Genomic DNA, 11,275 nt, shown 5'->3' with positions numbered 1-11,275 from the left:
AACTTACTGTATCAGATCATAACATTTCCCTCATTTTATCACATCACAGAAAGTGAAATCCTAGAATGTAACGTTACACATTAATTTCAAGAAATTCTAATGTGATGTTTAACATCTTTCTGATAACTTTAATTTAATAAAGATGATAACAGACATGTTTGAGGAGAACTTAAAGAACTGTTTATTATCATGCTGTAACATCCTAATAAAAGAAAATGACTGATTTCTCCAATAATGTGCTGACACCGTAACATTTTCATATGTGGCATGAAGGCCTGCTATTTATTCTCATCATACCATTCACATCCGACCAGCTCCTAAAAAGGAAGTGTGTTTATGTGTTTGACTTCCCCATCATTCTGTCTTTAAGAGGATGTCATACGTACTAAGAAAACAGAGAGAGAGAGAGAGAGGAAAAGAGAGGAAGAGAGAGAGAGAGAGAGAGAGAGAGAGAGGAAGAGAGAGGAAGAGAGAGAGAGAGAGCAGCCTGTGCTTGTAGGTGCTTTCATACTTGCCGTTTTATTTTTCTTGTGTCAAAGATGCAGGTTGTTCGTGGTGGACGGTCACTCTGGATATACACTCTGATATTTACTTCTCTACAACTCTGGGGTAAGTGTCACACTGAAGCTGTTTCTAATCTACAGTCTTGTCGTCATTATTTATATCATTAAACTACAGAACATATTTCAGGACAACTACGAATGTACAGATTTTTCTGTCATGTAGAAGAAGCAAACAATAGTGACTAAAATGAAAAATCAAACAAGGCATAATATCTGAATTAAAGGCTACGTTTCCTGTCTTATTTTAATTTCCTCAGCGGCTGCAGTGTTTTTACCTGCTGCACTGTTGCTCATCTCAAAAGACATTTGTGAAAACTGATCAACTGACTCCTGCTGTGACACACCTTTCTCTCTCCTGTCCAGGAAGATTTTCTGCTTCCACTTCTCCTCCTTCTCTTCCGGCACCTACCCTGGACATCTATGTGAGGTCACAGGACTCAGTGATCCTGACCTGTAAGGTCCCAGAGGGCCATCATGGGGTTCTCTTCATGTTATACCGGTTCAGAGAGAAGGTCTTTTTTTTTTTTTTTTTTTTTTTTTTGGAGTGTGTTTATGGTTTTTGGAGTGTTTTGGGCTCTCACTGTACCACTGTGATTTTATTTTCCTGTACTTTTCATTCATGTAGGTGGACTCTCAGGAGCTGCAGCCCGGAGCTGAGGAGGTTCAGTTCACCGTCAGGGTACCGGAAGAGGATTTAGGTGAACTGTTCTGCTGTCTGTACAAGGACCAGGGAGGCCGCTACAGCGCATTCAGTCCCTATTTGCAGCTAGAGCAGGAAAAAGGTTTGTATGTTATTTTCAGAATTTGATGTTGATTTTGTCTGTGATTTCTCATATCACACAAATCATCGTTATGATAAATGGAAAGAAGCGAGACACTGGTCCAGTGTGGAGGACAAAGCATAAAGATGACGAGGTCAAGGCTGTAGCTTCACATTTAAACGAGGAACAAAGGAATTTAAAGTTGAGTTGATCTGTTCAATCTGCGCCTGCATGTGGTGCAGAATAATAAACCTCCCCATCCGGCCCAGCACACCGCTGCATGAAGGTGCTCTCTGTGGTCTGTTATTGTCTTCTGCTCTGTGGGTGTGTAGCGGTGGTTACATCCTGCACTTCATATAGAAACCACACACACACACACACACACACACACAAAACATCAAACACAGTGTGCGCTGGCTTGCAGTGTTGACGGTTACAGAGGGAAGTCTGGTTTCCAGCGAACCAAGGCTGACAGAATTTATTCTAGGTTTGTGAATTATGTGCCAACAGATGATCTGTTAAAATAATGAGGCCACAAAAATATGTGTATAACTGTCTCCTTCTCTTCTCCCTGTTTGTACTGCCACAGAAACAGCCCCCACTCGCTCCATACCCTCTTTCCCTCCTCCAGTCTTGTCCGTGGAGCCGTCTACAGGTGTGGTGAAACCTGGGGACATGCTGTCCTTCTGCTGCTCACTCCCTGCTCCTCCTCAGTCGCAGTCTCATTCTGGTTACAGCAACAAACCAGTGACCTTCCTTTTGCTGAGGACTGCTGAGCAAACAGGGGCCAAGTCCGTCACACTCCAGCCTCAGGCCAGTCAGGTATCAAGCCCTGAACCTCAGCCAGGAGTCTTCACTGTGGGGCCGGTGAGGGGGGGAGAGGAGGGAGAGTACACCTGCATCTACCAGATCACCAAAAAAAGGCGACTGGTCAATTCAACTGTTAGCAACATGGTTCAAGTCACAGTGACAGGTGAGGACGTCCCAGATAACGTCTCAGCATCTCCGCTGACATTTCTCTGCACTAAGTTGCCTCGTTGTTTAATTTTGTTTATCACTGTGGATCAAACCTAACATTTACATTATCCATCAATAAAACATTAGTGCTATTGTTTTATCGATCTGGCATTGTATATGTTATTTTCTGTGAAGCACTTTTTACTTCTAAAATAATGACTGGAAATTATCCCAGCAATTGGATTAATTACAGTATGCATGGAACATTTGTGATTGTTGATTGGCATTTGTCATCAGAATTTGATGACTATTATTCAAAACTCAAGTTGACATATTTAGATTATTTGTCAGGCCTGAAAATACAAACTATTCAGTTTCCTTTTTAAAAAAAAACACTACCAAAACAACAAATATTCCCATTTAAGAATCTTTAACTGGTGAATATTTTTGTACTGTTAAAAACGACTTATATGATTATTGCAGATTCATTTTTTGCCCATTAACTAATTAACTCATCTATTTGAAGGAACGTATTCATGTTATCTAGAAACATGTATATTTTTTCCATGGCAGCACTTTTGACTCCAGCTACTGTCTCCTGTGGTTTTATCTGTTGCCAGATGTGCTTCCGCTGCCCACTCTCGTTCTCCAGCAGCAGACAGACGTTTGGCATTTTCTCTGCACGGGGTCTCCTTCCTACCCTGGTGCTGTGTTCTCCCTCTACCTGGCAGACAGTGAACTTCCTATTGCCACTCACCATGCCAGAGTGATCCACCATCAGGCCACTTTCCCAATTCCTGTGCAGGACGCTCTTGTGGTTTTGTACCAGTGCCAGTACAGTGTCCATCTGGGAAAGAAATGGAGCAACTCTGAGCGCAGCCGCCCACTGGCTGTAACCAGAGGTACACATTTAGGCTTGTGCAGTATGTGTCTGGTGAGGTCACAGTGTTTTTGCAAAGATGTGGCTAATTGCTTCTTTTCTTATCTTTCAGGAAATTCCCCTCCTCCATCATCAGGTAGGAGAACGAGCATGTCATTAATTCATTCGTGAGTTGTCCTTTATGTGAAGTTTGAGTTGCAGGAAGTGAAAGCAGAGAGATTAGTCTGACTTTCTAAAAATGTATCACGACTGTCTGAGGTGCATGTGAATTCATTACTGAACAGTTTAAGTAGCTACGCCTACACCCTCTCACTCTGTGATGTCTGTGGATTCGTCAGGTGTGGACTGGCCTCTTGTACTGGGCTCATTCTCTGCTGTGGTGTTGTTGCTCTGCTCAGTGGCGCTCGTGGTTGTGGTGGCGCACAGGAAAGGTATTTCACACATGAATCTCTGGTGTCTAAATGATGAATTTACCCCACCACAAACGCCTTCCTATGTGTAAACTTGTTGTTTCCCCTCTTTTCACTCTCCTTTAAACAGTTAAAGCAGCAGCTGAGAAAAAGAGGAAAAGGTATCGTTTCTTTAGTGTCATTAGAGTTCAGACCATCAGATGATTACAGCTGTTTTTATCTATACACAATCATTTTTTATCTTCAGGTGAATGAATTTGATTTATTATACAAAGCTATGATAAGTAAGAAACATTTACAGGTATTCATTCATCATTATATAGAATGTATAGACATTAATATATCTTTATTAATTCCACTGCACCAGTATTAAAACACATTTAACATGATAAGCTTCCCTTTATAAGTAGATTTTCTTATAACTTGGTACATGAAATGCATTAAGTCATATAAACTGCTACTGTGTTGACCTCCTCTCAGACAGGAAGCACAGTTCTGGACTCAAGTCCACGCTAAGGACCATGTTGTGGGTGAGTTTTTCTCTTCAGAAGCTGATTTGTAGCAATTTCATTGTTTTTTTTAAATTATTATTCAGGTTCCTCTCATTCCTTCCACTGTATTTTAATAGTTGTGCAAAATTCCAAGTGAAAAGATTCAACAGACATAAACTGATACAAATGACTGATTGTTGCTGTGTCTCTGTTTTTACAGACCTTACACTCAGGCGTTCAAGTTTCACCTCTCAGGTAAATATTAATCAAAACTAATAATGAACGTACTGAAAAGACTTGATGATGATTCATCAGCTATGAGGAAGCTTGAAATAGCTTCCTTTTACTTTTGTGCCTCATATTGAACTTTCTGTTCCAGTATTTTGAGATTTTTTGTCTGAGGCTCTGCAGCAACAAACTTCACGGGAGACCTCATTCAGTCCTCAGCTCTCCAACATTAGTCCGCCTCTTTCTTTTGGTATTTCTGGTATTTTGGCAGCTGGCTGTAGATTCACTGTGACAAACAGCTGTAAACCTCCCTGATCCCTTTGCTGTAAACACACACTCACACACACACACACACACACACTGCCAATCACCAAACAGACTGTCAGCTCAAACCCACACATATTCCTCATTAGTGCTGTTGTGCAGGGTTTGGGTCCGCCTCTCATTAGTTGTAATCACTTTCATTAATTAGCCTGATGAAGGGCTCTCATTAGACTAAAAGCTCTCTGCAGGCTCTCTCTTCTTCTCTGAGCACTCTTACTGAACAGTCACTGTAGAGGACAGGACGCCGTCATCACCAGCTGACACAGAGCCGAACCAGCTCTCATCAGACAGCCACAACAGAACATGAATATTTGAGATCAGATGTGTGTTGTTAGCAGCGAGACTGATCAGTCATCTGTTCTTTTAGGTATAACTTTGCCTCATTTTACTGCATATAAAATATCTATCGAGGTTAACAAGAAAGAAAGACTGTTGTGAATAGACTCATCGTTGTGAAGACCTGAAAGACATGTCTCCAAAGATCAGCTCCCAGGGGCTGATTGGCTGCTGGAGCATGGACGGGAGGATCAGACATGGTGATGTCAGGAACTGTGTGTGTGGGAAAGCAGAAGTAACAGCAGAACAAATACACTCATAGAGGAAAAATACTGAACTTTCAATCACAGTTAACAGATTTATATAGATCTTTATCACTCTTTCTGTGGCAGGAAAACATGTGTAAAGGTGAGAGCTGTGGTAGGATATAGACTAAGCCACAGGAAATGAAGAGCTGAGGTCTGTAACAGGTTATCTGTGTGTGTTTGTATCTGTGTTTGTTTATGTGCAGGACTGGGCCGGTGGGGACACTGAGACCGCCTCCAGATCTCCATTATGGAACTCTCTCTCCACGTTCACAACCCCCATCCATTAGAAATGGTTGTTCCCTTACTCTCTCTCTCTCTCTCTCTCTCTCTCTGTGTGTGTATGTGTGTGTTTATACTTTATCGCCACTTATCAGGGTAGCATCAGTTGGAGTTACACAGCAGGACAGGAAGAGCTGTTTCCTAAGTTCCTATTTCATGTGCAGCAGTAAAATTGTTCAATTTGACAGGAAATTATGTTTGATGTTTGTTTTACATGGAACTGAGGAAGTGAATTTAAATATAGATTTTGTTATGGTGATTATTATTTCACGAATAATCATTCCTGACCTGGGAAAAAGCAGCAAAATATTCTCACCTCAGGGTCCATTTAGTGGCTGCTCTGGAGCTTTCAGCTACATCACAGGATCTTCTTCAGCAGATGGAGTTTGGCCACATGTGATGGAATTTAATATCAGCTACTAAATTAACTTTGAAATGTGAAATTTTCACAAATAATTGACCAGTGTAACTGTTTTGGCTTAACTTATATTACAAATCATTTCATAGTTTGCAGTTTCATTTGCAGATAATATCAGCAGCATCAACGTGAATTCAACAGTGTTTTTTTCTAATCTTCCAGGTATTAAATTATTATATAGAACTTGCTGTATCAAAATGAGAGGAAAAAAAACACTTCAGAATAGAGAATCATAAAAATGTTGTACATACATGTTACAGATGTGTTGCATATGTACAGTTCACACCAACCTACATATACAGACATGCAAACAAATTACTGATCACAAGTTGATGTTGTTGGCCTTAAAACCTTAATTATCAGCATTTAAAGTAAAATGTAGGAAAACCATTTTTCACTGTGTTTACATTACCCTTTGCACTGTAAAATCTCATTATAAATTATATTGAATAAACATTTTTTAATTAACTGGGTGTAATTAGACAAGTTTGTCAGTCTCTAGTTTAAATTGTTATCACTTTCAGAACTGAAGATTCAGTTGAGTAAATGGCCAAAAGATTTACATTTACCTAACTCATTATTTTAACATCTTCAAAAACTTTGGTAGATTTTTCACATATACTTCCCAGCAATGCATTGCATAAACAATGCGCACCATGATGAAGACAGGTACTGCATGTGCTTTAGACACTTCCTGAACCCTTCTGATGAAACACACTTGAGTCACAGGTTCATACTGAGAAGCTGTGTTCTTGGGCTGATTGTAGAGAGAGAAGGTCTGACAACATTAATTAAAAAAGAAAAATCAAATTTATAAATCTATAAAATAATTTAAATAAAATTGGGGATAAAAAAATAATCGATAAACTCAAACACTAAACTTAGATTAAGTTAAATCATCTCACACAAAATCTTACTGAACTTTGTTGCCTTGAAATTTTAGTTTTCCCTTTTTTTTCAGTTTATTAATTAAGGTTTATAAAAAGCCATCTGATAAAAAAAACAAAAATGACATCAGATAACTTTGCAAATCAGAAAATCAGACAGAAGCTGTGATTCTCCAACTGCAAACTCTCTGCCCTCTTCAGTCTTACACCTTGAGACAGGAGCAGTAAACCAGTCCCTGTCTGAAGACCTCAGACTGCATGCAGCTTGTCCAGTGCAGGGACGCGTCTCCTGGATCTTAGTATCTGCACAACACACTGGACACACTGTGTAGTGACTGTGAAGGAGAAGCCAACAGGCAACACTTCCTGTAAATGGACTGCTGTAGTTTTGCTAAATGTTCTGCAGAGGGCAGCGTTTATGTATCATGAGAGAGTCAAAAACTCACCTGCAGCACAGAACGGGAAGAGTGTGATTCACCAAGCTGGTCTCCTTCATAATGACAAAAAAGTGGAACAATGTGACTCTGATGTTGAGGCAAACATCAACCCTGAGGACATTGTGTTTGAGCCCTCATGTCTGTATTTATGTTTTTTCTTTTATTATTGTGGGTAATCGTGCTGAGACTTCAGTACTGTGTGAAAGTACGAAAGTAAGTGGACTCATGAGGGAGACTCACCTCCCACCTGTTTATGTGATTTTTTTATGGTGGACGGTATCTCAGCAGAGAAGGGCTGTCATTCAGGAAGCAGCAGAAAGCCAACTCTGTATTTAGTTCAAGGTTTTATTACATTTTACTGGCCTCCACAGGAGCAGCAGCACAGAGCCTTCTATCAGCAGCTGACAGGGGAGGTATTTATTCCTTTCTTCTTCATGCAAAAAGGAAAAAAAAAAAAGACAGATGAGATGTGAGGACAGACTGGTGAATATGAGGGTTGCAAAGTCTGCTTGATTTGTGGAGCTTGTATTCATGTTTGAGTCATAATTGAATCTCCCTGTGTGGCCACACGCAGGCACAGATAACAGCAGCAGGCAGATCTGTTTCAGTGAGAGGCAGAATGAGGGAAAGAGCCCTGGGTCATGTGAGCTCAACATGCTGATGAACCGTGGTGGCACCGTCATTTGCACCCGCAGCACGGCGGCCTGCAGCAGACTGTGTGTTTCTGTGTGTGCATATGTGACACATTGAACCATGAGTCAGGTCGGGATCAAATGACTTTTGCAATCTTGAAACTCATGGTAATTGCCCTTTTTATGCCACCCGGTGCTGTGTTAGCTAAAGGAGTGTACGCAGAGGCCGAACATGAAGGTGTGCGCTGAAATCGAAGACTGGAGGTGTCGGCATTTCATATACACCCTGAAAGTTTTGGCAGCTGGATTGTGTTCATAATTTGATTTGACGCAATGAACCTCATTAATTTAGTGAGTCAGGTCTAAAGCAAGGATTCAGGGTGGGTAGCAATATATTTCATGTAAATGTCTTCAATAGACTGTCAAAGAAAAATGCTCTGGCTTTGTTCATAGAACTGAACATTTCAGAGTCGTGAGCTTAAGGCCAGCGGTTCGCTCCGCTCCAGCAGCGGCTTCATGTGAACACTCAGACAGTCTTGGGAAATAAATCATATTTCAAGGACAAGAGCAGATATGAATTATTGAGTGTGATATTTTTTAAGGCAAATATACAAAGCATGAAAAGTGAACAAAGAATTTGAAAGTACTTTGAACCTGCAGATCACACTGTATATGGAAAAACACTCGTTTTTGATCAGATTAAAACATGAAAATCACCAAAACTGGAATTACAGGTGTCTACAGGTGACAGTCTCAGTTTCAGCAGCCTGGTTACACAGTGACAACCTGGAAGTGGCTCCAGCTGTCAGACGCCTTCTCACTGCTGCACTGGGAAATATTCTGTCATGAATGTTGCCACAATCTCTATTTTAAGAAGTTGTTTTTCTTCTTATAATTTGTCTAATAGGCATTGAATCTTATTTTTTCTTTAATTTATTTATTAATTTTTTCTTATTTTATTAGAACAACTCCAAAAATTGTGAGATTTTTTTTCCACCTGTTAGCAACACAAACCAGTTTGTTCAGTAATTTTCTGGAATTAGGTGTAATTTGTCTGGCTCTGTTTAAAGATGAATGGTCTCTAAACAAAGTGATTTGGAGCAGATATTCTCCACATCCCAGGTTTATGTCACTAACATGTTAACACAGACAATTTCATGTTTAGATGGAGATATGTGAACATACAGATCCTCTCCTCCCCACCATACAATAAAATACAGACTGCATTAAATTTTCTGTCATGGCTTTATATTAATTCTCTGTGACTCAGCGTTGCCATTTTATTCCCCCTTCTCTCTCCAACATCAAAGTAACAGAACACACCCCCACACCGAGCATTATGATGTGCAAAAGGCATATGTGAGGAAACCAAATGACTAATCTCTGAATCTCTTTTATTTTCTGTTGACAGAACACACACACATACTGTATGACACACATTGACTGGAGACTGGGGGGGGCTTCAAACACATACAGTACACTGCACGAGTGGTGACTGTGTAGACAGATGAAACTGGCCTATTGACTCGTGCATGAGGGTTATGTTTTCTATGGCTGCAGTGGTGGAGCAGGTGTTAGATAATTATGTAAAAGTAGTGATATCAAAATAAAAATACTCATTTATAAGTAAAAGTCCTGCTTTTAAAATGTTTCTTTACTGGTCTGCAGCTAATTTGAGCTGCTTTAATACAGCTGGACTCTTTAATTTATAGCAATGTATCATATTTTATATGATTTTAAAGTACATTATTTTACAAGATGACATAAAACATGTTTTGCATGAAAAATATAATGTACAAAATATCTACTATATAACTTCAAATTTTAGTTAAACAGTCAAATTAATCATTTCCAATTTATTCCTAATGTGACCTGAAAAGTCTTTTAGTTAATGCACAGCAGATCAGCTGAACATTTAATGATGGGACAACATTTATCAACATAGTATAAGCAAAGTAAGGTTTTCATTGATAAACGAATAATGACTGAATATTTTCTTGAGTTTAAATTGAGCTTTTCTGTCAAGGAAATTTATATTTTCCAAATAATTAGTAACAAAGTACATGGTTCATTCCAGTAAACCTTCATGGAGATCCAACAGTATATCTGTTGATACCAAGTGTATCTGTCATTTTCTCAGAAATGTAGTGAAGCAGAAGGAGCATAAAACAGCAGAACTCAAATATGTACAAGTACATTAAAATGATATGTAATTAATGTGTGTGAGTGAATATATTTAGTCACATGCCACCACTGCAAGGGAGTAGAGTTTACCTCTACACAAACACATGTGGCAAACACACAGTCATTTAAGTATAAATAGAACCTTTCATGCCTCACATATTAAATCTAAAAACTACACAAATGCACACACACACACACACACACTCATCCCCTCCACCTCTGCTCATACTTTTGTCCTCCTGACAAAGAGGCATTAGAAGAGCAGCGGCTAATCCTCTTTAAATGCCGGCTGCCTCTCACAGTGCTGCTTCGATGATTTCATGCCAGCAGGACTTTGGAAGACAGTGATGATGAAATATCATGGAAATGAGCCTGGAGCTGAGCAGGTGATAGACAGGTGTGCAGGCTTATCGTTGGGTCAGCAGCCAGATTAGATATCAGAGTGAGAGATAACCTGGAAGGTGCACTTTACTTGTCTGGTTAGGTTTCCATGTTTGACAGTGTGGGTATAAAACAATAATATTTCATCTCTATCTAAGGTCACAAAATAAAAAGAGAAAGGAGATTGTTTTACAATCCATACTCTCAGGGCCAAGCTTTGGTCTGGTAGAGAGAGTGTATGATTTGCTATGTTTCATTTTCATGTATCAGTTTAATTCTAAGTGGATGTGCCATCAAGCCTGACATTGTAGCAACATGAGAGAAGTTGTCTAGTGAGGAATTAAGTTTATTAATAACTTTGAACACTGAAGTTGATGCAGCTCCACCCTAATAATGTTCTGGCAATGTCACTGGGCTGCGTCCACTCAGAATGAGGTGATGAATTATTCACAGGAGATTGGGAGGTCACTAAAGCGTGATCTCACACACACACACACACACACACACACACACACACACAGGCCCACTGGGACATTCATGCTGTTTAACTCTAGCAAAGAACATCTTCCAAAGCTGTAACCATGGTGACACATTTCTCTTTGACCACTGACAGTGCGAGGGACCCAAATAAAGGCAGCACATACGGCGTATAATTGGATCAGTGACATTATGTTGTGCGTCTCGTTCCTGTCAGATCAGGGGGATAAACATGTGCTGTAACACAGTTCTGCTGGGGTCCTGGAGACCTTGAACCCTCTTTAAAAGCTCAAAGAATATGATTCATGTTTTTCTCATCTTTCCATTTCATGACCCAAATTTAATGAGAATTGCTTATAAACACGAATTTGAACTGGTGACA

The 11,275-nt window shown here is 39.8% G+C and overlaps 1 protein-coding gene across 2 annotated transcripts; it reads left to right on the top strand.

The window, feature by feature from the left end:
- Positions 1-401: 401 nt before the first annotated feature.
- Positions 402-6,363, top strand: LOC139635805 (uncharacterized). 2 transcript variants are annotated; one of them, XM_071503292.1, is made up of 11 exons: positions 402-609; positions 927-1,075; positions 1,189-1,345; positions 1,914-2,297; positions 2,902-3,183; positions 3,274-3,297; positions 3,500-3,592; positions 3,702-3,732; positions 4,052-4,101; positions 4,283-4,317; positions 5,402-6,363. In XM_071503292.1, the coding sequence occupies exons 1-11, from the start codon at positions 540-542 to the stop codon at positions 5,483-5,485; spliced, it is 1,359 nt and encodes a 452-aa protein (XP_071359393.1). In that variant the 5' UTR covers positions 402-539; the 3' UTR covers positions 5,486-6,363. The 2 variants fall into 2 exon arrangements, with proteins under 2 accessions (XP_071359393.1, XP_071359394.1); XM_071503293.1 differs by having other exon boundaries at positions 486-609; positions 931-1,075.
- The last annotated feature ends 4,912 nt before the right edge of the window (positions 6,364-11,275 follow it).

The sequence above is a fragment of the Trachinotus anak genome, unplaced genomic scaffold (assembly GCF_046630095.1).
Source record: "Trachinotus anak isolate AG129_WGS33_773 ecotype Australia unplaced genomic scaffold, CSIRO_AGI_Tana_v1 ptg000019l, whole genome shotgun sequence".
Lineage (NCBI taxonomy): Eukaryota > Metazoa > Chordata > Actinopteri > Carangiformes > Carangidae > Trachinotus > Trachinotus anak.
This window is presented reverse-complemented; position numbering and strand designations above follow the sequence as displayed.

Excerpts from the sequence above, each read along its gene's own strand:
- LOC139635805 (XM_071503292.1), top strand. The coding sequence starts at position 540 with ATGCAGGTTGTTCGTGGTGGACGGTCACTCTGGATATACACTCTGATA. Across the intron at positions 3,593-3,701 it reads TGTGGTGGCGCACAGGAAAG|TTAAAGCAGCAGCTGAGAAA; the intron begins GTATTTCACACA and ends TCCTTTAAACAG. Across the intron at positions 3,733-4,051 it reads GCTGAGAAAAAGAGGAAAAG|ACAGGAAGCACAGTTCTGGA; the intron begins GTATCGTTTCTT and ends ACCTCCTCTCAG.